The sequence below is a fragment of the Cynocephalus volans genome, chromosome 1 (assembly GCF_027409185.1).
Source record: "Cynocephalus volans isolate mCynVol1 chromosome 1, mCynVol1.pri, whole genome shotgun sequence".
NCBI classification, from domain to species: Eukaryota; Metazoa; Chordata; class Mammalia; order Dermoptera; family Cynocephalidae; genus Cynocephalus; species Cynocephalus volans.
Window position 1 is genome coordinate 46,199,360 of NC_084460.1, and position 27,752 is coordinate 46,227,111.

The following is a 27,752-nucleotide window of genomic DNA, read 5'->3' on the forward strand; positions in this document are numbered from 1 at the left end:
CATTAAGAACATAATTCAGGCTGGCTGGTTGGCTCGATTGGTTAGAGCACAGCCTTACAACACACACACACACACACACACGCACACACACACTCACTCTTTCTCACTCACTAACTCTTAGCCCTTTCACAGATGTCAAGAGAATCCACTCCAGAAGGGTGTGAAATCCACACCCACAGAAGACTCTCCTGGGGCCTGCTGCTGCCTCTTGACATTGGGTTCACAAAGACAAACAGCAAAAGGTGGGAAAGAGGGTCCTTTATCAGGACATCAACCCGGTCTTGCTCTTGTATCTCTGCCCAGTGAGCACTTTCTCCACTACCCTCTCTATCAATCTTCCCTTGGCATCAAATGCCACCTCCTATATGGCTCTTAGCCCTCCCCCTTTTTATAATAAACTTTTATTGTTGTAAGAACACTTAACATGAGATCTGCCCTGTCAATTTTTTAAAGAGCCCAGCACACTGTTGACTACAAGTACAAATGTTATACAGCAGATCTCTAGAGCTTATTCATCTGGTAACTCTGCGTCTCCCCCCTCCCTGCTCAGCCCATTCCCTTCTAAGCAGGCCAAGATGGGTGGAAATAAGTATTGTCCGTCTGCCCAGGGACTTATACCAGGTTATGATGGGTTGAGATGTGGGGTAATCCAAGGCATGGCAAGTTTTTCCATGGTCACAAGCAAACACAAAGCAAAAGTTCTCCAGAATGAGCTCACTCCAAAGTTTTATGCCTTAAAAAGGAAAGAAGATGCCAACCAGCTGAGTTGTATGTGCTTGAGAAGTGGGTCAAGTACGGAGGTAAACCAGATGTCTATCTGACTCTAGGAGCTAGAGGCAGCTGGAAATGATTATCAAGTGAAGATTCTCAGGTTTAGAGCAGAAAGTACCAAAGAATTTACATACACGCCCGGTGGGAAAGAAAACCAAAACAATTCAAAATTTATTTTCCAACAGACAGCATCAGCAGGTACAACTACAGGGGTTTCTCCATAGATCATACATTCACAAGGCATTATTAGCTCAAAGTGAGAAAGCCACTAGTGTGTTCTCTGTAACAATATCCACTCCACAGTGTAAACAGGTACTATTACTGTGTTCACTTACAATTTAAGAAGGAAAGGCACAACTTGGCAAAAAAAATTTTTTGGATCCTAAAGTCAGGTGCAATAACTAAGAGACAAAACTTTGGGTAACAGTCTTGATCCACATTTCAATAAGGGCCTTTCATATAGAGGGGAAAGATTTCTCCATCAGAAGTTAGGGTCTTTCTTTCTTCCTCCTAATTAAACCATATGAGCAACGTTTCATCATTTGCTCAATATTATTAGACGTACAAAAAAGGGGATTAAAAAAAAGTAATCACAAAAACATCTTGAACATCCAGCTGTTCCCACAAATACATCAACTCTTAGGCTTAAGACAGGGCCTGGGAATACTTCAGCGGTCATAAGATAGGAAAATAGAGACTATGGCTACAAAAATAAAAAATAAATGAGGTAGATAAATTAAAGCTTTCACACTCAGGACTTGCCTGTTTCAACTTCGTAGCCTTCATGCAATACCCAGGGAAAAAAAACTTCATAATTACTTGGCATAAGTTGCACCGAGGAAATTTTTTTAAAAATTAGTATGTGAACCTGTGATAGGAAACACGTCCTTTTGAGCTTCTTCTCAAGAATGAAAACCCAGTTCTTCAATAGAGTAGGCACTGGCGAACTAAATTAAGTCACCTGAGATTCCCCGCCCAGGTGCCCATTTCTTCTGGTGTTCAGGAAGACGAAGGCATCCGGGAAGTGAGGAAGTCCATTGGCACTCTTGAGGTTTCAACTTAACTGTATTTAAATAAGCAGCAACACGCACATTGACTCCCTAAGGACTAACGTAAGTCCATTTGAGGGCATCCTACTTAAGGTCCTAAGGTTGAAAGAATTTTATAATTCTACACACCTTAGTTTGTTGTTGTTTTTAAAGTACATTCAAAAAACAAAAGAAAAGATGAGTACAGGGTTGGGGGGCATATAAAACAGGTCCCTAAATAGATGACAGACCTTGTCCATTTACCCGCATATGGTCACCATGGAAGTATACAGTATCCCCTCTCCCCCAATTAGGCTAAGTAGTTGTCTTTTCCACTGTGGTTCAGTAAGTCTCAACTATTCCACCTTGAAATAGGTGACAGTCTTTGGAAACAGTCACTCTAAGGTTGTATGAAGGTTTTATGTATACAGTTTGTTGCAAGTAACAAAGCTACTTTACAAGACCCGCTTCTTTCCAGAATTTAAAAAAAAAAAAAAAATTCTAGTCTGTATTTGTTTTGGTATGTTTTTTTTTTTTTTTTTTTGATTTTTCATTTTTTTTGTTTTCATTTTTCGCAAAGCAGCATAGCAACAATTGTGATTGTAGGACTGCCTGAGGTTGTAGTCACAACCGTAAACATTATTTGCATATCAGTAAGAAAAAAGAAAACAGGAGGAGGAGATGGGTTCTTTAAGAAAAACAAAACAAAAGATAAAAAGCACTCTGTCTGCATATCTCCTTCCTTGCAAGTTCTCCTTTAGCTTAGCTGACCGCAATCTTGTTTTCTTCCAGGAAGTGGGGGAACTGGTGTTTGGGGACACTGTCAGTAGCACCTGGTTTCTCCCCATCAGCACTGAGACCTGACTGGGAGCCATCCATCTTGGAGACAGTGGCATTACTCACAACAGAGCTGGCGCCCAGGGAAACCGGGAGGGGTGGGATACCACCGCTCTGGATCACAGAAATTTCATTTGTCTTCATGGCCAGACCGCCATTGAGCATGCTGGTGTACTGGTTCCACACAACAGGGTCCATGTTCACCGAAGGGGCCAGGATTTCCTTGGGAAACATTTCTGAGACTCTCTTGCCGTCCGTACCTAACAGTGCCATGGTGTTCTCGATGGCCAGCTTCCTCCCACGGCGAGCTGAGTTGTTATTCGCCCCGTGCGTCATATAGTGAACCTAAGAGAACAGGACAGAAAGGTTTCATCAAAACAGAGATGCCAGTGCCTGTTGGCAAGCCAAAACCAGTCTGCATGTGGGTTTCGTCCTACCCAAACAGTGTATTTGCACACTTTATATTTAGAAATTAGGGCCGGACCCGGGGCTCACTCGGGAGAGTGCGGCGCTGGGAGCACCAAGGCCGCAGGTTCGGATCCTATATAGGGATGGCTGGTGCGCTCACTGGCTGAGTGTGGTGCGGACCACACCATGCTGAGGGTTGCGATCCCCTTACCGGTCAAAAAAAAAAGAAAAAAAGAAATTAGATTTCATGGCCTGCCCACTTAGCTCAGTTGCTGAGAGTGTGACCTTGTAACACCAAGGTCAAAGGTTCAGTTCCCTGCACTAGTCAGCCACCAAAACAACAAAAAGACTTCATAAATTAAAGACCCAGATATCTGGTCTCTTGGAAAAAGAAATCAGATGATGTGGCAACATGTGGCCAACATTTCTGCCTAGAGTAAGCAAGGTGGGGCTTAAATTCTCCAACTGTCTCGCCCCACTGTTTACCTGTGCATTTATGGGAACACCTACTGTGTGCCAGGCATTATTCCAAGTGCTAGTGTTAAAACCTTTGAATACACAAACCTACATAGGTAATAAACTGTACAGAACTTAACACATACATACCTGAGCTCAAGTAAAATGGGAAAATCTGAACAAGATAAGTAGATTGTATCAATGTCAATATCCTGGTTGTGCGGTTTGCAAAATACTACCAATGAGGAAAGCCAGGCCAAGAAACCTGACAAAGATGTCCCTATAACTGCTCATCACATGTGAATCTACAATTATTTGAATAAAAATTTAAATTAAAAAAGTAATTTTTGAACAAATCAGATCTGGCCTTGATGGAGCTGACATCTAAATATATAGCACATCAATGACTGTAATCATTGCTAACGGGAAAATAAACCTTGGGAAAGGTGCAGATGGCCAGAGTGGGAAGTGGATGCTATTTAACCTCGGGTGATAGGCAAGGCAAGATCTGTTCTACTGATGAAGAGACCTTACGGCTTGCTACTTGTTGCTTCTTCAACTTGGCTGTTTCTTCGATTATTTTGCTGACTGTCCTTCGAGTTTTTAAATCCTTTTAAAATCCTTTTCTTTAAGAATAGAAGAGACTTGTTGTTAATCACTATAACAAGCTGTTAATCACTGCAATAAGGCTAAACTTAAACAGCACTCAATGATGTTCAGGGCACGATCTGAAACACTTCACTAGCACAACTCACTTAATCTCCAGGACAACCCAGAGGTTATCATCACCACCACCACCACTCCCAAGCCTGAAACACCGAGGCACTGCCAATTACCTGCCCAAAGCCTCATATTCAGATGTTCACCCAGGGCCTGTGAACTCATTAAGCTTTATATTTCTGGAAGTCAATATTACAGATTAAGTTACTTTGTGATCCTCCCATGTTTCTGCCAACTAGATTTAAAAAATTAATATAGATGGCTTTTGTAATAAGTATTTTTAAATTTTACTACTCTTGTATTTTTAATGTAAATTAACTCATTTATTATAGGCTAGTGATGTCTCAAATGGTAGAGCTTCTACTGGTCTTTCAATTCCTTCAGTCTTCTGATGGCAGATTTTTTCTGTGACTGCAGAAGTGGTGTTGTAGGTCCAGGCACCACTGGCTAGTGTTTTTATGCAGTAACCACAGTGACAGATCACCATGGCTCATCTCTTCTTCTTGGTTTAGCCACAAAAGGAGCAAGCATACCTGGCGTGCTGGCCAATTTCAATTTTCTTCAGTTTTCCACTGAAGAAGGGAGGCACCATAGTGTGTCCCATATTTCCCAGTGATCCCGACCTTCTTGGTGTGTTTTGCCATGTGGTGGCGAACTTAGGTCTGAGCCCAGAGAGTTTAAATTTTAAAATGAGTCTTCTAGGGCCTGCCCGTGGCTCACTCGGGAGCGTGTGGTGCTGATAACACCAAGGCCACGGGTTCGGATCCTATATAGGGATGGCCGGTTCGCTCACTGGCTGAGTGTGGTGCTGACAACACCAAGTCAAGGGTTAAGATCCCCTTACCGGTCATCTTTTAAAAAAATAAATAAATAAATAAAATGAGTCTTCTAGGTCAACTTCAACTTGAAGTTTAAACCTTTATATTCTAACTACAAAGAATTCAATTAGTCTAGCCATTAGGGAGGGAGATGCAGAGGGATTCACCTTGCTCAAGGGTCACACAGCAAACTGGAGATAGGGCCAGGAGGAAAAGCCAAGCCCCTTCCCCATCCTGCATTCTCATGCTGGCTGCTTCCAACCCTTACATGGGAGACTCCTCCCTGATGAAATCTTAGGTGGAAACAACTTATCTTAACAGTAATGACAGCAATATAGACCACCCTCTGGAAGGACCCAGCTGCTGAGTTTTTTAAAGTTTGGCTGATAACCTAGGGGCTTTTTAAAAAAAAAACTCCACTGGTATTGTATCATACACACATTTAACTCCAGGTATTTATCGCAACTTAGCAGCTCAGACAAACAAAAACCAACTAGCATGGTCATCAAGTCTGGAAAAGCATATGCCAGACCATAAATAATCAAAATGTCATATGTTCATTACAACATATGACAAATACCATCTCTGGTTCCAGACTTTATTTCATACCTCTACTTAACTATTGTTCAAAGAAATCAGTCTCCTCCAACTGGAGGGAATAGTACCCAGGCTGGACTTACCACGTCCTGCTCCCGTATAGCATCACTTGTAGAATGTATCATTGCTTTATGTGCCACTAAGATTAGAAAAAGCCATTATCAGTTATAGACACAATGCTTTCTTATCCCACTCACTGTAAGAAGCATCCCAATTTGAGATACTGCAATGTGAGAAAATATACTTCTTTAAAAATTTTTTCAAGAGCCAGCTATGAGATATAACTGTATATTCCATTTGATCTTAATAGAAGAATTCATCATGGATCACAATGATTAGCAACCCAGACCCTTGCCCTGCTGGAAGCCTAAAGAAACCCACCTTCAAGTTGCCCTTGGTGGTAAAAGCTCGCCCACATATATTGCACACAAAAGGCTTCTCTCCGGTGTGAGTCCGCTCGTGAATCTGAAGGGCACTAGCAGACGAGAAGTTCTTCCCACACCGCGTGCAGCCGTGCTGCTTGGCCTGTCTGCGAGGCTGGGCTGCTAACAAAGGTGTCATGCCAGGGGACATGGCCGAGGGTCCAAGGAATGTACCAGGAACTTCAACTTTGACATACGTTGGCTGGGCTCGGATAAATGTAGATGGGAGACTGCTCCGACCTAGTATGTGGAGGGGAAAAGAAACCCAAATAGTTATCATCCAGCACTTAACTCATTCTTCAAACCAAAAAAGAACTTTGACAACTGCCCACTTGTTTAAGAGACTAGAGATGGCTTTCAGGAAATTTACACCTCAAAAGCAGCTTCCTTTCAATTGTTTATCTGCACAAAGAATAAAGACTCAAAACATTTCGGAAAATTTACCATTTTGGTTTGTATTAAGGTATGGGCAACACAGGAACACATGTAATTGAAGTTCGAATTTCTGCCTTTTATGTACTGCCAGACACCATTTTTCTTCGATTCTATGATGCAGCTGTCCTGCTATTTTACTATTAATGACATCAACAGGCACCCCAGAATTGATACATGCATTTAAAACAGGTTAGTCTTTCTCCCCTCAAGAGTGATTAATTTGTAAACATTACATTAAGGAGTGGGATCTCAAGACTCAAGAAATAGCACCCACTTCCGCAAACATACTTGTATTGGAATTTATGTAAGGTTACCCCTGCGTCCCCATGGGGCTCAAAGACAAAATTAAAACCAACAAAAAGTATGCTGTTCATACCCCATTTGCATTACCCATCATAAATAAAAAGCATGGTTCTTACTAGGATAGAGGTAATTATTATTTCCCTCTACCCAGAAATACAGAAAAGAAAAGCTAATTGCCCTATAGAGGAGCTGCTTCAGATCATACTCTCCATTTGTAAAGTTCAACCCAAGTTCCTTTTTGACGACTTTGAGCCCAAAATGGACATAAGTTAAATCCAAAGCTCTATCACCTTCCATCTCAGTGCGGCTGTTCTCGGAGCTCTCTGCTTTGCCCCTGGCTTCGGGAGACTTTGACTTGATGCTTTCTGCTTGGCTATTGGCCGGGGAGAGTGCCTGGAAGGACGTGGTTTCCACGGCATCTGGACTTCGGCTCTGATACTCCTGGTCTCCCATCAGTGAGGATGAGTCGTTGGTCAGGCCGTCGCTCTCCACTGAACCATTTTCTCGGCTGCTCTGCTGCTGCAGACCAGAAGTAGCAAGACCCATTTTTCCTGGGACATCTAGGGAAGTCATCATGGGGAACCCTAGAGTGGGCGATGCTGAGAGGATCCTGGGAGGAGGTGCAGGGACCTTTGAGGAGCTACTGGGGGCATCCTGGGAGCTGATCTCGTCAACATCGATGCTTTCCACAACATCCTCATGGCAGATGGCACCTCTACTGCCATTCTCACCGACCGTCATTGGCTCAGGGCCCGTAAAGTCACAGGGATTCTCCGGCAGGGGCGTGTTGGGGATCTGACCACCCATGTGCATCCGGATATGCTGCTGCAGCATGACTGCATTGGTAAACTTCTTCTGGCAGATGGGACACGAATGCTGCGTCTTTATGGACGTGTTGGTTCGGTGAACCCCGAGGTGCGTCTTCAGGTTCCCTTTGGTAGAAAAAGCACGGCCACAGATCTTACACGGGAACGGTCTCTCCCCTGTGTGGGTGCGGTAATGCATTTTGAGGGAGCTTTGGCAGCTTAAGACTCGGTGGCAAACAACACATTCGTTGGGGTCGGTGGTGGCTTTGTCAATGTTCTCCACCAGCTGCTGCAATTTCAGGGTCTCTGACCCTGGCTCGGGGGTCCCTCTCCCATGGAAGCCACTAACCCTTGGGGAATTATGGTTTGGCCCCACCCCAGGTAGTGTGAGTCCACCCTCACTTTCCAGAGAAGGCCCAGGCTGCAGGTCACTGGGCAACGGACCACCCATGAGGTCCTTGGGGTTAGTCCCTGAAGAGAGATTCTGAGGTAGCCCTATGGAGGGGGTCCCTGTTACAAGGACAGGTTTGCTGTCTAAAGAGACACTCGATTCATCTACAGGGACAGGTACCGAGAGTGAATAGGGGATGCCATTGCCTGCGGCCATTTTGTCCTGGAACTCAGCAAACATCTGGGGGTTTGCCTTCACCTGGGGATGTCGGTGAAAGTGCACCTTGAGGTTGCCCTTGGTGGTGAAGCGATGACCACAGACAGAGCACACGAAGGGTCTCTCTCCAGTGTGGGAGCGGAGGTGGATCTGCAAGGAGCTATCAGTCCCGAATACCTTGCTACAGTACTTACACTTGTGCTTGTAGAGGATGGCCTCGTCTTTGGGTTTGACATCCACCGCGGAGACGTTTGGTGGCTTCCCTTTCCCTTTCTTGGATGGATCTAACGCCACAGTGGAGAAAGGGCTCTGGAAGAGCACGGAGCCTGGGGCCTGAGGGAGCAAAGCACTCGGGAAGCGAGACATGACGTTCGGGGGCAGCACCCTTCCCCCATCTGGCTTCAGGGCAAAGGGTGACAGCCCTGGAGACAAAGAGCTAGCAGTGGAAGGGATGCTAGTGTGAGGTAGCTTGGCTTGTTTCAAGGCATCCAGAGACAGACCTTGGCTTCCAGCCTTCTGGCTGAGCAAAGCCACAGCCGCAGAAACCTGCTGGGACATGTGGCTGCCTAAGGTCTTCAGGGTCTCGGCCCCTGCCACGCTGGACACACCAGAATGGAGGGCATGGGAGGCCCACATGTTCACCTGGATGCGGATCTGTTCAGTGAGCTGGATCTGTTGTAGCTGCTGCTGCTGCAGACACAGGATCTGCTCCAGGACCCACGGGATACTGTTGGCACCAGGCACAGGGGCCGGTAGCGCATCACTGCTCCGCTGATTCACCGCCACCTTGGTGCCCCGTAGTGCCTGAAGAGTCACATTAGTGTTGGCCACTTTGCTTTTGGGTAAATAGCTTATGTCCTGGGCTGTGGGTGGTGGGGCGGTCTCTGTCTTTAAGTACATGACAGACTCCACACCCGGCTTCTCCTTCATGTCCCCTGAGCTGCCACCATTCTCCCTGTGACTGTCCTTACTGCTCGGACTGGGTGGCCGGTGGCTCAGTACAGCTCCAGAGAAGTCTTCCGAAGGCACTGGCCCCTCGCTGTCATTCATGATGAGGACAGGTGGATTTTTAGTGCAATTTTTCTTATGTTCTAAGAACTCAGAGATGCTGAAGAACTCTGCACAGCATTTCTCACAGATGTGAGTCTCCTCCTGACGAAGCCTCTTTACTGCCACTTCATCCCCGCTTGCTTCACTGCCATTCCCCAGGGGGTTCATTGGAGCACCTGTGACGAGAGAGAGAAAGCTAAGAACTCTGCCCCCGAAAAAGGATTTCACAATGTGACAGGTCTTCATTATCTGTGTTCTAACAGGCAGAAGACTGTGTAAGGGAAATAAAGTCATCTGAAGAGTATGAATGAACTAACCACTTATGCTGTAGGTTGAATTGTGTCCCCCAAAAGATATGGCCGAGTCCTAACCCCCACCCTCCTCGTGCATTTGATCTTATTTGGACAGGGTCTTTGCAAATGTAATTAGGTTGAGCCCTAAATCCAATGCTTGGCATTATTTTATAAGAGAAAGGAAAGGGAGATTTGAGACAGAGACACACAAAGAATAAATAAAGGTCATGTGATGACAAGGCAGAGATGGAGTTAGGTGGCTATAAGCTAAGGATTTCTGGAAGCCAACAGGAGATAACAAATTAGATCCTCTCACAGCCTCTAGAAGGAACCAACACTGCTGACACAGCTAAATTTTAGATGTCTGGCCTCTAGAACTGTGTGATGGTAAATTTTTGTTATTTGAAACCATCCAGTTTGTTACAGCAGCCCTAGAAAATGCGTATGATTTATTAAAATGATCCCCATCCAAACCCTCTGTATCCCACTCAGAGCTAGCTTGCAAAGGCAAATGGATTTCATGCAGTCAATGAAAAGGACATTACAAACCTGCTCAAATCATAGCTGCTGATCTCCCTTCTGGGCCCATGGAAAGTGAAACTGCAGCAAATCACTCATTCAATGTAATGATCAGCTACCTACCAGGGACAATAAAAGTTTACAGGTGCCAACAATCATGATGGCAGTAACTAAATTTACCTGAAATATGAAGAAGAGCACACTAGATGAATTTAGATAGGAAGACTGAGAAGATATTCCTAGGATATATTCATAAATGGGAAAACACATTGAAAAAAAGACTATAATGTCTAGAAACAATTTGCCCAAAGAAAAAGACTTCATTGACCTTCCAGATTATGAAAAACACATTGAAAATGTCTTAATACTTAGGACATTAAAAAGAAAAATAAGCCAAAATATAAGAATAGGAGAACAGAAACGGGAATGATGGATTTTTAACGTTCCCCACTTACAACTTTGGTACTGTTATAACTATAGTTCCTTTTCTCTGAAGTCAAATACACAAAAAACAAACACAGTCCCATTTTGAGAAAAGTTATGTTGCTAAAAATAATTGGCCCACGGATTTCTTTTACAACTATTCACTTTTAGGGTTAGTACCAGCCTACACATTCTAACTCCTGTCCTGGGACTGTGCTTTAGCCTGCCACCTGAGTCCTGGGAATAAGCAGCCTGAAAGCATAGTGTCTCTAGTCATTGTTCTTACCTCCCTGCTATCCTTATGTATGCCCACTACTAACTAGTCATTGGAGTCTTGGGGCCTCAGGACAAAGACCTGGGCACACCTCGGACCCAACAACTCTGGACCTATGAATCTAAACCACACAGATATTGCACAAGTATACAAATATCCAGGGATTTTCTTTTTGCAGAAATGTTTACAGCAGCCAAAGAGTAAACTTTCATCTAGCCATAGTGCAAAACTTATGCTGCATTTCTGTATGTCATAAAAGTTAGGTGAAGGAAATAAGTTGCAGAACAGTATGTAAAATATGAACATTTTTTTGTAAAATAAAACCTATGTTTGAAATGTACAAATGCATGGAGAAAAGGTCCACACCACTTTTAATTAAATGAATTATTACTTTTTATGTTAGCAAACTAACATACTTTATCTCAATTTCCTGGGTGATTACACTTCTGAAAGCCATGGGCTTTTGTTTGAAGGGGCCACCAACAGTATGGAGGAGGGACTGATCTTGAAGCACGGCCTTAATAAATTGACTTCATCCTTATTAATTTAAGACTGGAAATAACATGATGTTTTGCAAGGTGTGTACAGTGGTCCTAAGAAGGTCTGGCCTGCTGGGGTACCAGGTTTTATACAATGGGCCTTCCCTGAGAATGCTTATTGAACACGTATAATCACAACACGACAACCTCATAGGACAAATGTCTGGATTTAGTAAACCAATTAATTCAACGAGGACTGCTGAGCGCAATGACTGTCATTTAATGCCTAAGTCATTCAACAACACTTCTCACCTCCTACTGTGTGCAAGGTAGGGGTCAGAGATCCAATGGTGAAAAGAAGAGCCCAGTATCTTCCTGCAGTCCAGACTAGGAATGCCTAGACGCTCCATACTATAGTCATTCAATTCTATTAAATATCAGCCCCATTTACAGGTGACAAAAACTGAGACTCTGAGGTCATGTGACTCGTCAAAGACAACACAGTGAAAAATTAAGTGACATCAGTTGGTTACAGTATGGTGCTGATAACAAACAAGGTCCAGAGTTCAATACCCATGCTGGCCAGCTGTCAAAAAAATAAAAATTATAAAATAAAAATTAGTAACAAGGGCCAGCCCGTGACTCACTTGGGAGAGTGTGATGTTGTTAACACCAAGGCCATGGGTTCAGATCCCTATATAGGGATGGCCAGTTAGCTCATTTGGGAGAGTGTGGTGCTGACAACACCAAGTCAAGGGTTAAGATCCCCTTACCAGTCCATCTTTTGGGGGGAAAAAAAAATTAGTGACAAAACTTTTGAGCACTTACTATGTATGTACCAAGTGTGATTCTAAATAATGTCTTATTAACGACTCTATGAGGCAGAGACTATTATCCTATTTAATAGAGGGGGAAACTGAGGCTCGGAGGACATTAACTTGCCTGAGGTAACACATGTAGTGAACTAATATTAAAGAGCTAATATTAAAACTCAGGCATGCAATGCCCAGACCCTCTAACTGAACCCCCTTCGTGTGTATTCTTCCTTCATGTTTCTCAGTTGGTTAAGACTGTAACTTTCTTTCCTCTCACAGAAATCCTAAACAGACAGGAAAAGCCTGGGAGGTCGGGCTGGTTAGTCGGGTGGGAATAGTACACTCCTTACTATCTTATTCTTGGCCTTCCTGAAGTCGTGCTAAAAGTGGCCTGAAGTGATGTACCTCTGCAACTTCCAGGACAAGTTCCAGTAGGCAGGCATAGCACAAAACCTCCTTTCTTAAGGCCTCAAGACTGCTCCGATTCAGTCCTTTTCCAGAGTCAAGTTAAAAATGCTCATCAATTCCCAGATAGTATATATCTGTATGATTTTAATAGGGTGCTTATGGGGGCATTAAGTGGTACAATCTTTCTGGAAAAGCAAATTTGGTAATTATGTGTCAAGCACTCTAAAAAGTGAAATTTTTAAAAACTGTTATAGGTAGGTACGGAATGAATGGATACAGCTTTTTCAGGGAGCAATCTGCCAACATCTTAATTTTTTGTGCAATTTTCCTTCGACCCTGCAATTCCTTTTTAAAAAATTTACTTTCTGTAATACAAGGATATTTATTGCAGCATTTCTCATATTAACAAACAGCAACCACAAAAATGGATGTGCCCTGGTCCGTCAGTAAGTTTCTGGTTCAATAAATTAGGGTACAGAAAAGGCGAACACTTGTAGCCAACAGAAATAAAGTAGAGCTCCGTTATATGTGCTGCTCTACAAGACAACTGCCCAAGATTTATTTCAAGAGGAGGAAAAAAGGGCAGATAAAAGGATGTATATGCATAATGCACTCCTATTTGTGTTCGCAGATATACACACATACGTGGAAAGTCTGAAATGACAAAAGAGAAACAGTTGCTGGCCTCTACGCCCTGGAGAGTGGGTCTGAGACTGGGGTGGAAGAGAGAACTCTAAACTGTACACACTTCTCTACCACGGCTTCTTTTTAAATTAGTGTCAAAAGCCCCCCGTCTATCCCTCTGTCCCCCCAAATACACAGCTATCTCCTAGGTCAAGCCAGTCTCTTTAATTTGCCCTGTCTCAGCTACTCTACTTTTGGAAATCTCTAATAAAGGCCATGCAAAAATGTTGACAACTCCATCCCAGTTTTTAAGGGCCAAAGCTACCCAACTCCCACCATCCTCCCCAAACAAGGACAAAAACAGACTCTTATACCTTAAGTCTTTTATCTTTATAGCCACAAAAGCAAGCATCTTTGTTCCCATTTTGCAGATGTGGAAACTAAGGCTCAGAAATAATTAAGTGGCTCAAGGTAACACACAGCTAGCTAGAATATAGACAAGCAGGTACTGGATTCTTAAATACTTTTAAGGGCACTGAAATGGGTGGCCTAATTTATAATTGCTTCTCATACAGCAGAGTTTCTCTAACTTTTTTCTATTTCACCCTTCTGTGGAGGCTTTTAGCATTTGTTTCCTAATTGCCCCCTCCATGAAATTTTAATATCACAAATACATTGTATATGATCATGTATTGTGGTCCTTTGGAGGGTCACAAATCGTTGTGATATCGACAATTTTTTTGTCCCTTCCAAAAAACAATTTTCATCCCTTTGGAGGCAATATCCTTTCAATGAAAATACATGATCTAAAACAGGCATCCATAAGCAAGGACCCATAAAATATGAAAAAAAAATATTTTCACTAAGCTGAGCTAAAATTTAACATTTCTTTCAATTATGAGTGTAAGAAAAAACACACCACAGTGGTATTAGCAAAAGCTGTGATTTCTGCCATCAACAGAAACCACAGACATTTTCTATGGTGTCATGTTGTTGCATGACTTGGAAATACTGGAGGTTACCTGATGGGTTGGCTAGATCTTGTTATTTATTGTATGAATAAAGATGCACAACTCACAAATGTTTTCATTTTTGATAACTCTATTTCAATGCAATTTATTTCCTCATACTCTATGTATTTTATGCACTGAAACACATTATGTTGAGAAGAGATCTATGGCACAAAATAAAAAAAGGTTGAGCTCCCCTGTACTAGAAGGATCCAACAATTCCCAAAAGTGATTTACAGCCTGAATACCAGCTTGCCTTCACTGTATACACAAGCTCAGCTTGCCTCTTCTGTAGCTTCTAAGCAATACCAGCAACATCCCACTTGAGTCTTAAAACAGCAGCAGCTGTTTGCTTGTGCAGTAAAAAAATACTTCTACATCCAGACCACCATTGGCAAATACTGAAACCCTATTTGCCAAGGAGTAAGAGGACTGTTATGAACAATTGCTGGGTATGCTTAAATTAACCCAAAAGAAAAAAAGCAAAGTTCAGAGGGATTACAGGGCAACTAGTTCTTCCATCCCTCTGCCCCACCCCCACCCCGAATTTTAGGAATGTTATCTCTCAGCATCTAGTTATCCAATAAGTTGGAAGAATGCAGTAAACCCAGCAGGGGTCTTAGATTCAATCACTGCCAAATGGATAGAAAATACTCTTACTATTGTATAGAAAGAAAGTTCATCTATAGGGGCCAATCAAATTCTGGAGACTCTAAAAACGCTTAAAATAAAACCTGTATATCTTGATAAAAGCATTATGACTCAATCTTTTTTTTTTCATTCCTGTATTAAAAGAACTACAATGAGTAGATTATCTAAAGCCCACAATATCTCTACCCTCCTCCACCCCCCCCAGGGTAACTGCTTACCAAAAAACAAAAGGGAACTATGTCCCTAAGTATTGAGCCAGTGGAAAGAAAGTGCCCTTTTACCAGTTTAATTTCAACACTTAAGTAAAAAGCCTTTAACTCAATTCGTAGATGGCGAATAAGAAGATCTGCTGCGAAATTAAGTCTCTACTTAATTAAGATCTAAGAAAAAAAAGGAAGTTTCAGAGTCTTGGACCAAAATTCAGGAACTCTGCTCAAAAGGAAAAAAGAGTAAAAGGATCAAGGAAGGCTTTATAGCTGCTAAGGTGCGTGATCTTTCTTTGCTATCAAAGTTATAGAGATGTGCCCCACTTTACCTCAACTGGAGCTTATCTTTCAAGCACATTTGTAAACTCTATGAGGGTAGGGGCTTTTGTTGCTCTACAGCCCCTAGAACAAAGCCTTACACAGACACGAAATTTGTTGGGGGAAAAAAAAAACGGTGGCGTTGACTGACTAAGCAGTTCTGGTCTGTATTTAAAGGCTTTAAAAAATGTTTAGGTGTTTTTTATAATAATCAAAAGTACAATAGGTTAAGGGTGATGGAAAAGGGAACTTCTATGAACTCTTTTCCCTGTCATTTTTTTCCAGGGCACTAAGCCCCAGAGAAACCAACCAAATACAAGCACAGATTTCCAACTTGCTTCCCCAGGACCTCTTAATCTAAAGCTTGCAAAGGCACATCTCAAAAATTAAAAGGGCGGGAAGATCACCAAATCCAACCAAACAAACACTATACATGGCTCTCTCATTTAAGGAATCAAAGAAAATCCGATCACAACACCAACTGCTCTGAGATCATAACAAACACAGCCCTGTGGACTCAGGGCAAGGCTAAAATTAAGCAGGACAAGTCATTTCAACCAGGAGCTGTAATTTACTCTAAAATGAGTAAAAACATGACTTTGGTAACTTTGGTTGTGAGAAATAAAGATAATGTACTTGTCCCAGGCCTGGTGGCTGGCACATAGTAAAGCTACTGTTTCTGCAGAATTATCTCAATTGGCAGCGCAATACCATCTTGACACAAAAGGTAAAAATGAAAACATGCTGTTATTTTGAACAAAATTAATTACTGATCACATTCGCAACACACAGTAGGCCTTCTTATGGCCAAAATGGACACACAGGATGTTTTTATCTCCGCTGTATAAACAGGAAGGAGCCAAAAGAACAGAAAAATCAAATTGTCCTCAAGGTTACACAGCTGAAAGTCATACAACCAGACTGGACTGCAGCTCTCACCCTAAAACCTTACCAAAAAACCTGACTTCCCAGGCACCAACCTGACAAGTTACATTTAAAAAGACGAAGTGCTAACTGTATCTGCTGCTTCCCAAGATGGTTCCACACCCCTGCCCATGAAAGAGCTTGCTAACAAGAGCACGAATGACAAAGTATCCTTCACTTGTGCGCTGGAGTGTACACTACATTCTTAGGGTGAGGAAATGCACTTTACAATGCATTTTTAATGAACAAAAAGGGACTGTGGGCAAATTGTAGCCTTCTCGCTTTCGGAAACCCAGACGAAGTCAGCCCATAGAAAGGTGGCCTGAAACGTTAACTACTAATGCCAGAATCCTTAAACCCAGAGTAAATCATTTTAGTCGAGAAACAGGGTCTAGAAGTTATTGAAATTTGGGAATCTTAATCGTTGATGGTTGTAATGCAGTTTATCACAAAGGGCATTTGAAACTCTTTTGAGAAAATGCTAATTTTCTGTATGTAGTGTTAGTCCCCCGACCACCTGCAGATTTTTTGATCTGCTAATTGATCACCAGACTTCATTCTCCTCCTCCAAACCTGCATTCTCAAGTGGCTTTACAAAATAAGAACCAGCCCAATATTACTTTTTTAAATTATACCTATCATATATATTCTGGTTGATCAACTGAAAACAGCCAAAATGCAGCCATTAAAAACGTACCGCTTGGGAAAACTACCTTCTGTCCCAAGGAGGCAACCGGGGGCTTTGCAAACACACTCTAAGATCGAGGGATTCTTTCCGAGAATTCCAAAGACTTGGCAAAGAATAGCGGACACTGACTGCGATCCTGCAGGCAACTGTCAAGCACCCCCAGGGGCGCCCATCATCCGCCCAGCCAGAACCCTGCATTCGCCGCCCCCGCAACCTGTCCCACCCACCAGGTGTGAGCCAGTACCTGCGATGGGACCCGCCTCCCAGCAAAGGGCCCGGCTTCAGGCTGGGCCTCCAGGGGGCGCCCACGCTCAACCCGGCTGGGCTGTCCTTTCCAACCCGGGTGATCAATAGTGAACCCCCCTCCCTAACCGCGCTGGGAGCGCAGCCAGGCCCGAGAGCCTAGCCCAGCTCAGGTTAACCGATTTCAAACTCCAACCAGCGTTAATTTCAGAAGTCCTCCTGTAACAAGCCCCCCCGTAAAGATGCCAAAGACCACCAAAAGCCCCACTTGAGCGCCCACCCAAAATGAAAGGGGAAGGGGAGGTCAGAGCAGGACCAGGGGAGGGGTCAGAGCCAGGAGCTCGCCCCTCCCCTCCGGAGGAAGCGGGCGGGCCGAGGGTTAACCCTTTTGTTCCAGGTGGGCCAGGCGGCGAAGCCTTTCCTGGCTCCCCCCACCCCCAACCAAGGCACAAAGAGAGTCCACCCAGTTGTGGGGACCGCGGGCGTGCGCTGCCCTGACCGTCACACGTCCCGAAAACAGCCGCCCCCTCGGTCAAGCCGATCTTTTTGATATGCCCTGGAAAAGTTATTTTGGGGGGGTGGAGAACGGGAATTTCATGAAGCTATAATAAATTTGGGAATTCCCACCCCGACAAAAAGGGGAGGGTACGGTGGCCAACAAGTTGCGACCGTCTTTTCTCCGAAAAAACCCGGGCGTCGGAGTAGTGCGGCGTTGCAGCGCACACCCCTCGTCTGCCGGGAAATTAGAAAGAAGGTGGGGAGGGGAGGCCGGAGAAGAGGTGAAAAATGCCCCCTCCCCCCACGCGGACGCTAAAAACTTTATCAGGCGACAATTTGGCGGGCCGGGACGGAGAGGAGATAGTGGGAAATGGACTCGTTCCTAAACGCTCCTCCTTTCGCTGACCGAGGAGGAGCGCAGTGCGCCCCGCCGCTCCCCGCCGCGCCGGGGCCCCGGACCCTCCCGACCCCGCAGGCGCTCGCCGCGGACGCGTGGCCGGCTCAGCCCCAGCGCCTGTCCGAGCTGCGACCGCCCAGCCCTGGCCCGACCTCTCCCCTTGCACCCCTGGGGCGCGCATTTTGGAGGAGAGGGCGCCCCAGCACAGCCCTGCAGAAGGCGAGGCCGGCGCACCCCGGCGGGGCTGCCGCGCGCCCGCCACCCCGGCCCCAGGGGGCGCGCACCCCTCGGGCGGGCCGCGGCTATTTTTAGGAAGTCAGGAATCAAAGATGGCTGGAGGTCAGGCCCCGAAAGGTTAGGGCGAAGATCGGCAGGCGGCGTAGCCCGGGGAGGGAAGGCGAAAACCGAAAAAATAAATGTCTAAGAAAGAGAAATGTCGTGCCCTTCTCCTCCAGCTCTTCTGGCCCTTCAGTCTCCTCCGCAGCGCGGGTGGCCCACACCCCGGCTCCTGGGGGTGGGGAGAGGTCGCGCCCCCTCCCCCCACTTGGCCCGAGAGGGGCGCGTGCAAAAGATCGCCCTCCTCCGGGGGGCCTTCCAGGGGTGCGCCCCTCCTCCCGCCTCCAAAGAAAGCCCCCAAGGAGTGGTGGAGAGGGTGGGGGGTCCCCGAGGTCTCTTTCTTTCAAAAGAGGCGCCAGGAAGGGAGGGGGAAACTAAATTACAAGGGGTGGGGGGGTTACTAGTAGTGAGGGGAGCGGAACCAATTAAGAGAGGAGCAGAGGACAAGGAGAAGGGAAGCTTTCAGGAGGAGTGAAGGGGACACAGGAGTGGGTGGGGGTCAATTTCACAATAAGAGGGGAGAGAGCTGGGGGTGAAACTTACACAAGAGGAGAGAAGTAAAAAAAAGTGTAAAATTTGGAAGGGTGGAGGGTGTGGGTATGAGGCTGTCTCTCCTCCCTGGAACTGAGCCCCCAGATCTCGGTTCCAGAATTTGCGCTGGAAGCCCGCGCCCTCGAGGGTCCCGCGAACGTCCGGCGAACTCCCTTCCCCGGGCGGGCGCCCCGGCCCCGCTCACCCGGCTCCCCCGCCGCCAGCGCCGCTGGGGCCGCATCTGCAAACTCCGGGGTCGGCTGCTGCGGCTGCTGCTCGCCCTGGTCCTCCTCCGAGTTGATGTGCTGGGGTTTCGCCTGCTTGCGCCTCGACATGGTGCGAGCATCGGGGCGCCGGGAGAGCCGCGGTTATTTGCCCTCTCCGCCACAAATTCCTGGAGTTGGGAAATTTACCCCCCTTTGGCCGGAACGCGCATGTCCCAGTAATTATTATTATCAATAATGCATTGCGATTTATCATGAGCCCTGACAGCTGATTGGCCTGGGTCCAAGACCTCAGAGATCATTTAAATAAGCCCTCATTGATCAGGGAGGGGCGAGGCATTCTGGGCTTTGTAGTCCGGCCCTACATGTGACAAAGGCGTGTTCATCAGGGGAGCGCAGCTAATTAGCATCCGGGCTCAGATTGGCTGGGCTGTGGACGAAATCAGAGGGGGACCCATCCTTGCTCCAACTATCTGAGTCCTTGGAGAGGAAAAGAAAAAGGGGAGAAAAAGTGTGTACTTATTAATAACTAGGAGCGTACGTAAAAGTTTTCGAACCGACGTGTTTGGTAGTATGCTCCAATATTACTTTTGTAAGGTTAATATATACCAGCCGGAAAGGGAGATCTTTTCCCGATGGAATATTTTGATTCAAATTTTGCATCTACTAAGTAAATAAATAAATAACCAGAGATGCTACCCGTGCCTCCTCCCATCTTTTCGATTGAAATGTGTAAATTGAGTTGCGAGATGACCGAAGAATACTGAATGGTGGTTTATTCAGCTTTTCCACCCATTCCAACTCTTAAAGTGAGCTTCCAACTTCCAAAATTTCAGATTACCCCTCACCGTGATTTACCTCCTTTAAATGCTGAATAATAGCCCCCCAGGATTCCTATTCACAAGAATTGGTTTGTTATTACGATGGAAACCTTGATTCTTTGTTAACTTTAAAATGACTGGCTACTGAATATAGAAAAGGCAGATTAAAAACAAGCATAGTCAGAGATACTATCGAAACAGCAAGCAATTGCTTTTTTTCCCCACAAGCCATAAATGTCAGATAACATCATATTTTATTAGTGAGGCAATATTCTTACATCTCCAGTGAAATAGCAATGGGCACTGTCAGAGTAACTGGGTGTTACTAATCATGGTTCGATTTTTTTTTTCAGTACAGACTTTATTACAGAAAAGATGCATAGTTTAAAGTGATGGTATCGTTCTAATACCAGAATGCCCGGAATTTTATAAAGTTGTGCGTTGTGTGTGTATGATATATGTATATACATTTATACCGTAAATCTCTACATATTTAATTCAGCCAACTGCCTGGCACAACGTAAATGCTCAATAAATGTTGAATGAATGATGAAATCTTCAGCCTTCTAAGTCTTTGATTGGTGTTTCCATGACGCCTCTGGGCATGCGTCCTTATTTGGCATTTACTTCATTGTAAGGGACTGTGCAAACATAACCCCTTCCTCCACATTTGTGCATTGCATTTTCTTGATTAGTTATTGCTCTGGTTCCTAGCTTGGAAGAGCTGCTGGTAAGCTCATCAGGAATGCAAGCAAAATATGCTGGGCTCATAAATGTGTTCACCTGGGTATTTGGACAACCTAAGGCAGATAATAAATCAGCTTGATCATCTTTTTGATATTCATGGCCATCAATAAAAACTTATTGAAGGAAAGTTAACCTCCAGTTTTGGAGTCTCTGTTTGAAAAATGTTTTGCATTGTTTCATGTACATCACCTAAAGCAAGTAAGTAGATAGAATTACAGACAAGAGTTGGGTTGGAAAAGTAAGAATTTGGTTTAATAATATGTGGGAGCAGTTTAGAATTCTGATACTGAGTAAAAAAGCCAATTAACACCTGCCTTCCCAACTAATCTACTGATATTCCCAACACCTTTTCTGTGTAAGGTAGTGTGGCAGGAGATGTAACTTACAAACCTCAATGAATGCACTGTAGATTTACAGTTCAAAAAATATTAGTGGTTTAAGGAAAATTTCATTTAAGATATTATTTATTTATTTATTTATTTATTTATTTTAGTAGGGGATAGTTAAAATATGTTAGCTATTTCTGCTTAGAACAAGATAAAATTATGCCACTTGAATCTCCAAGTGATAGTAATAATAATTGATCTAGCCCCTAGTATGTGCCGCAGATTGCATTAAATGCACACTGTCTTGTTTTATCTTCCCAGAGAAGTTGGCACTACTGTTTTCTCCATTTTGAAAATGAGGAAACTGAGGCTTAAAGACATGAAGTGACTTAATTAGGAAGTGGCTGAGGAACTGACCACCTAAGTCTGACTCAAAAATTCTTCCTATCACATCTCAATACCTGTCACCCAGCTATAGCTCAATACAGACAAGATATCTAAATAAGAAAAGTTGGGGTGCAGTAAACATATGTTAAATTAAAACTGTCCTGGAAAAATCTAGGGTCTGTGGAAATCACTCCAACAGATAATGTCAAGAAGTTCCCCTCAAATGGAAACATTCTACGAATGTCATACCAAGAAAAGAAGGACACAGTCCATGTTTTGATTTTACCTCCAATTTAAGAGCTGTAGCTGGGAGCTAGTAGGCTGAAAATGAAGGAAAACCCTAGAAAAGCAGAGGATGAGGCCGGCCCGTGGCTCACTCGGTAGAGTGTGGTGCTGATAACACCAAGGCCACGGGTTCGGATCCTATATAGGGATGGCCGGTTTGCTCACTGGCTGAGCGTGGTGCTGACAACACCAAGCCAAGGGTTGAGATCCCCTTACCGGTCATCTTTAAAAAAAAAAAAAAGAAAAGCAGAGGATGAACGGAGGGTGTAGGAGCAGAAGGCAAGTCCCTAATCGAAAGTTATTCCTGAAGCAACCAAAAGACCTGCGTGGGACCAGAGTTAGAAAAGAAAAAATAATCACAGTAAAGAATGACAATAGACTTTGTTTATATAATCCAATCATTTTCAATGTTTGTGCCAGGCAGGAATTTTCGAAAAATGTGTCTCTTGGTATATTTTTCGGCAGTCTATGAACACTGAGGATTTACTGTTCATAAGGAGATTTGGGATGCATAATCTCATTTCATCTTCATTAAATTCGTTTCTCATTCCTATTTTGTTGATGGGGAAACTGACGCTCGTAGCTCCCATCAACACGCTGTGAGTGCTAACAGATGCACAATGAATCATGAATTCCGTAACTTTCTAGTTAAAGGGTACAAGTCTCAGTGGGAGGCAGATCTTATAACTCTACCCGCAACACCCCACCTCCACTCCTTTCTGCAGGGAACCTTCTTGCCTTCCACTCCTTGCCTGTCTTCACCTGACCCATTCCTAAGCTTCCAGTCTCAGTTCAAATTTCCCTTCCTAAAGCCAGCCTTCCCTCATCCAAATTAGTGTTGATCTTCAAGAAGCCAGTTCTTACCTATTAGAACATAGTCAAAAATGCATGACAGATTTAATCATATATCTGTTAATTGCTTGTCTTTCACACTGCAGGCTCCACGAGGGCAGACCTCTTCACCACTGTGCCCCTAGCACTTAGCCACAGTAATGGAGCACAGAAGTCACAATAAATAATGAGTGAATGCATCAATGGTGAATGACTTTGGGGACCTGAGTATAAAATAAAGTGTTAAAGGCAATGGTTGATGGGAATGTAAAACGGTGCAGCCACTGTAGAAAACAGTATGGCAATTCCTCGAAAAATTAAAAATAGAATTATCAGATGATCCAGCAATTCTACTTCTGGGAAAATACCCAAAAGAATTGAAAGTAGGGACTGGAAGAGGTATTTGTATAGTCACATTCGTAGCAGCATTATTCACAATAGCTAAGAGTTGGATGCAACCTAAGTGTCCACCAACAGATGAATTCATAAACAAAATGTGGTATATACATACAGTGGAATATTACTCAGCCTTAAAAAGGAAGGGAATTCTGATGTGCGCTACAATATGCATATATAGATGGACCTTGGAGACATGTTATGTGAAATAAGCCAGTCACAAAAGGACAAATACTATATGGTTCCACTTGTATGAGGTACCAAGACCAAGAGTCGTCAAATAAATAGAGACAAAAAATAGAATGGTGGTTTCTAGGGGCTCAACGATGGGGGAGTGGGAGTTGTTGTCAAATGGGTATGGAGTTCCAGTTTCGTAAGATGAAATGGATCTGGATAAATGAATAGATTTGAGTTGCTCTTGCCACAAAAACAAAAATAATGGATAACTCTATGATATGATAAATTTGTTAATTTTGTTCGGTATAGTAACCTTTTTACTATTTATACGTGTCCTACTGCATCATGTTGTATACTTTAAATATACACAGTACAACTTATTTTTAGAAAAAGTGATCTGGAGATTGGTCGCCCAATAATGTGAATGTACTTAACACTACTAAACAGCACACTTTAAAAAGGTTAAGGTAGCAAATTTTATGGTAAGTGTATTTTACCACAATGGGGGGAAAAGGTTAATTTCAACGTGGATTGCGATGAAGTTTGCATAACTGTATAAATTTACTAAAAATCATTGAACTGTACACTTTCAATGGGTGAATTTTATAATATGTAATGCATAACTAAATGAAGTTGTTTTTAAGAAGGCAATTAAATACTTGGCTATCCTTATAATTGAAAGGACCATAATTATGTGTTTTTTTCCTGTGTGGGATTCCCAGCATCTCAAGCTTAAAATGACTAAAGTGGCTAGGCTGGGCCCCATAAATCACGATCAGCTACTGCAAAAGTAGCACCACTTTGGATCTCTATTTATGCATGCCAGGAAGCACAGTCAACCAACTTGGTAACCGCGACTGCCTTAATTTGGGAAATGTAAGGTTTGATTCGGGAAGTATAAAGAGTGGCCTTTTTCTCAACATGGACCATCCTGTTGGAGGCTATGGACTTTCATTGATTTGATATCTGCCTACCTCAAATGGAAAGCTTGATGTCTGGAAGGCACTCTTTAAATTCTAGAGATTTAGAAGTTGAGCTAAAATTGCCTCAGAAATCATGCTTGTAATTCAATGGGAATGCTTTATTATGGGGCCAAATGTCCACTTTTCTGAGAGTCCTGTCCCACAGCCCTCCCGTTGGGGTGATTCATGGTTGCTAAGTTGGCTAGTTGCAATAATCACCGCTTAAATGATGATATGCCCCCTCCTCATTTTGATATCTCCTTGCTTGTCGCCTTTTCATTGATTCCAAATTGCTACTGAACAATTTCTAGCTTCAATTAGTCTTCTTAGTTGCAGCTGATGTAATAAAGCCTACAACTGTGTATGCCAAAGGGGGGGGAAAAAAGTAAAAATATTTCAGCAAGTTTCATTAAAGCAGGAATGAATTGTCAGAAATGATACTTTCTCCTGTAGATTCTTCAGTTGAAGACTAGATGGACGAGGAATAAAAATGTTTGAGCTACTGGCTGTTTTTGCCCCTCAGTCACTTGACTAGCTCATGCTAGTTCATGCATTGGGTCTTTAGGTCAATCTCAGGCACATACATGCTGTAGAGAATGTTAATTCTCTAAATCCACAGCTGTGGTTCTCAAAAGGAAACAATTTTGCCCCCTCTCCTACCAGGGGACACTGGCAATATCTGGAGACATTTTTGCTTGTCAGCTATCTAGCAGGTATCATGCTAAACATCCTACCATGCCTAGGACAGCCCCCCACAACAAAGAATTACCCGACCCAAAATGTCAGTAGTGCTGAAGCTGAGAAACTAGATCTACAGGTAATCTGAATTCAAGGCCATACAGTATTTGCATCTATCAAATATCTTTTTTAAATAGTACAATACTTTCTAATAAAACTTTAAATACCAAATCACGCTCAAATCACTTTATCTTCTCTGTAGGAGCCTTCTTAACCTTCCCTCTAAATCAGTCACCAGCATTCTGACCCTTCCCCTCAAAGATTGCACAATTGCAGTTTTATATTCACTCCTGTGATGATTTGAGTAATTTATCTGCTTCCCCTGCAGATTAGAGAAAGAAAACGTTTTAGTAATTTTTCTTCTAATCTTTCTTCCATGAATATTGTAACCTTTTCATAATTCAGGTCATTTAAAAAATACATTTTGGAATTCCATTTAGCTAAACAGGATATCATAAGCCTTTTCCATCACATTAAACGAATCTTTGTAAATATGTTTCATCATATAATCTTTTCAGTCTGTGGATGAACCTCTAATCTACTTAACTAATCCCTATTGTATTCGTATATTTGAGTTCTTTGTCTTTCTTATAGATAACATTTCAGTGAACATCCTTGTTTGTATAGCTCTACCCAAATTTTGGATTTTTTTCCTTAAGATCTAACATCTTGAGTCTTTCTGAAATGAATGCTGGTGTTTCACAAATTCACAACTCTTCAAGAGCTTCTTTCAAATACTATCTTATTCCTCTTGTGGGCTCTTGTGCAAGACCAGGGCCTCAGTAACGTGAGCGATCAAGCTAGATGGGTCATCCCATAAACGTGCTTATCAGGACACTTAACATGTTGCGTAACTGGGCAAGAGAAATGTATAGATTTTCGAAACAAGTCGAAGGTTCAATTGATTGAACAATTGAAACTTTCCATTTTACCTTCCCCCCCCCTTTTTTTTTTAGCAGTTCTGATTCACTGTTTACTTAAATATTTCTCTTCAGGAGCCCAAAAGCTTTCTTAAAAGTTTTCTCTTGCATTTATTTAATTTTATTTGGTTATCTACCAGGCAAAAATCCCACTCCTCTCCCCACCAAAAGTGCCTATTGTGAACTTTGTCTTTGAAAAATATTACTGAGAAAGCACTTCTGTAAATTCACCACAAGCTTTCTTTTTTATAACAAAGCTTAGAGAGCTAAAAGCCCGACACGCTGAAAAGTTTACTGTCATAAATATCTATCCATCTTTGCAATATAAATTATAATTGAAAATAAACTTGTCAGAGAACTCTACCCAACACACAAAAAGTGAGACGGTTAGAGAGAGGCGATTAAGAATGTTAATTGGCACAGAGTGAAAAGCAAAAGAGAGTCATTGTTAGGATAACTGGTCTATAAACACCTAAATGGATTTTGTGAAGGGGAAGAAACGATCATCTTTTGACCATGAAAGGGAATATAAAATGTTCTTTTCTTTGTTTTAATGCGTGGAGAGATTTTTGCCTCTTTTCTCAGCTCAGACTCTCAAGTAAACAAATGACTTGGCCCTAGTCTGATGGAGGTAACAAAGGGAGAGAGATGAGGAATCGAAATGGAGGGAAAGAGGGAAAAGCCGAGCGGGTGGGCAAGAGCAGAAGAAAACTAAGGGAGGATGTTAAATGTGGGGAAATAAAGGAAGAAAGAAAATAGAAGGAATAAACTCCTAGGCAACAGAGTCCCTTGCGAATGAGAGTTAAACACAGAGAATAACGAGGAAGTATTTATTTATCTTTTCACCTTCCAGGTGATCTGAAAGTTAATTTCTTAAAGAGGGTGGGGTGAACACACACACTAAGCCAGACCTGGATTTGGAGCTGATTTTTGCAATTTCCATCCAGGCTGTATAACCTCTGCCAGGGCCTCCACCTTGCTATGTGCCTTGATTTCTTGCCCAGTAAATGGGGAGGCAAATCTTTGTTTTGTGGCATTGCTGTGAAAATCAGAAATGATTAGTGTAGTTATAAGACCAAGGACAAGGGCTCAGATCCCCTTACCAGCCAGCTGACTCCCAAATAAATAAATAACAGCAACAACAAAGGAAATGATATGTGCAAAGCCTCTGGCATATAATTGGTGTTCAGGAAATATCTATTACATACCAATTATTTCAGGCTGCAGCAGGAATGTTTATCTAAAGTTTCTCAAAATGTTAAGTAGGTAGACAATAGACATCATAGTTTTGGGGTCAGAGTTATTTGATTTACGTGGTCATTCATTTGATTATTTATTCATTCAAGGATTAATTATTTTGTTCACTATATACCAGGCCCTGAACTTGGTGCTGGGAATTTAGAGATGAAAAAACTCAAGTGGTTCAAAGTCTAAAATGTGTAAAAGCTTAATGTCAACATTGTGAGCTTGTGCAAAAATGGCAGTCTATGGTACATTGACCTTGCCTAGAATGAGGCTGGGAAGAGATGGGGTCGTGAAAGACATAATCGAGGACATATACCCTTCCAGAATAGATGCTCTGTGACAGTAGGGGCTGAGGTTATCGCATTCAGCATTGCATAAACAAATACCTTTAATGTATGTCAGCTATGAGCAAGCACCACACAGGCAAAGCAAGGCAAAGGGATAGAGAACATCAGTGGATGCTTTTTCTAGGATGATCAGGCAAGGCCTTACTGAAGGGGAGACATGTGAGCAAAAACATAGAGAAGGTAAGGGAGAGAGCCACATAGATATCTGTGGGACATGTATTCCAGGCAGAGGCAACAGACAGTGCAAAGGCCCTGAGGCAGGGACATGCCTGGCGTGTTTGAGGAACAGGAAAAAGGCCAATGGAGCTGGAATGTAGTGAGTGAAGAAAAGGAGACAGAGCACATATGTCCTTGTAGATCACGGCTCTAGGTGTTTTGTTTTCCAATTTTTTTTTATTGTGGTAAAATACACATAAAGTTTACTATTTTAACCATTTTTAAGTGCACAGTT

The 27,752-nt window shown here is 43.2% G+C and overlaps 1 protein-coding gene and 1 pseudogene across 2 annotated transcripts; both read right to left on the reverse strand.

Annotated features, from left to right (window-relative positions):
• Positions 1–2,561: 2,561 nt before the first annotated feature.
• SALL4 (spalt like transcription factor 4) lies at positions 2,562–19,230 on the reverse strand. 2 transcript variants are annotated; one of them, XM_063111255.1, is made up of 4 exons: positions 19,101–19,230; positions 8,403–9,434; positions 6,017–6,297; positions 2,562–2,981 (listed from the first exon to the last, which is right to left on the reverse strand). In XM_063111255.1, exons 1-4 carry the CDS (start codon positions 19,228–19,230, stop codon positions 2,562–2,564), a joined length of 1,863 nt encoding a protein of 620 aa, XP_062967325.1. The 2 variants fall into 2 exon arrangements, with proteins under 2 accessions (XP_062967325.1, XP_062967316.1); XM_063111246.1 differs by having other exon boundaries at positions 7,086–9,434.
• LOC134388318 (large ribosomal subunit protein eL43-like) lies at positions 4,581–4,864 on the reverse strand (annotated as a pseudogene).
• Positions 19,231–27,752: the final 8,522 nt, after the last annotated feature.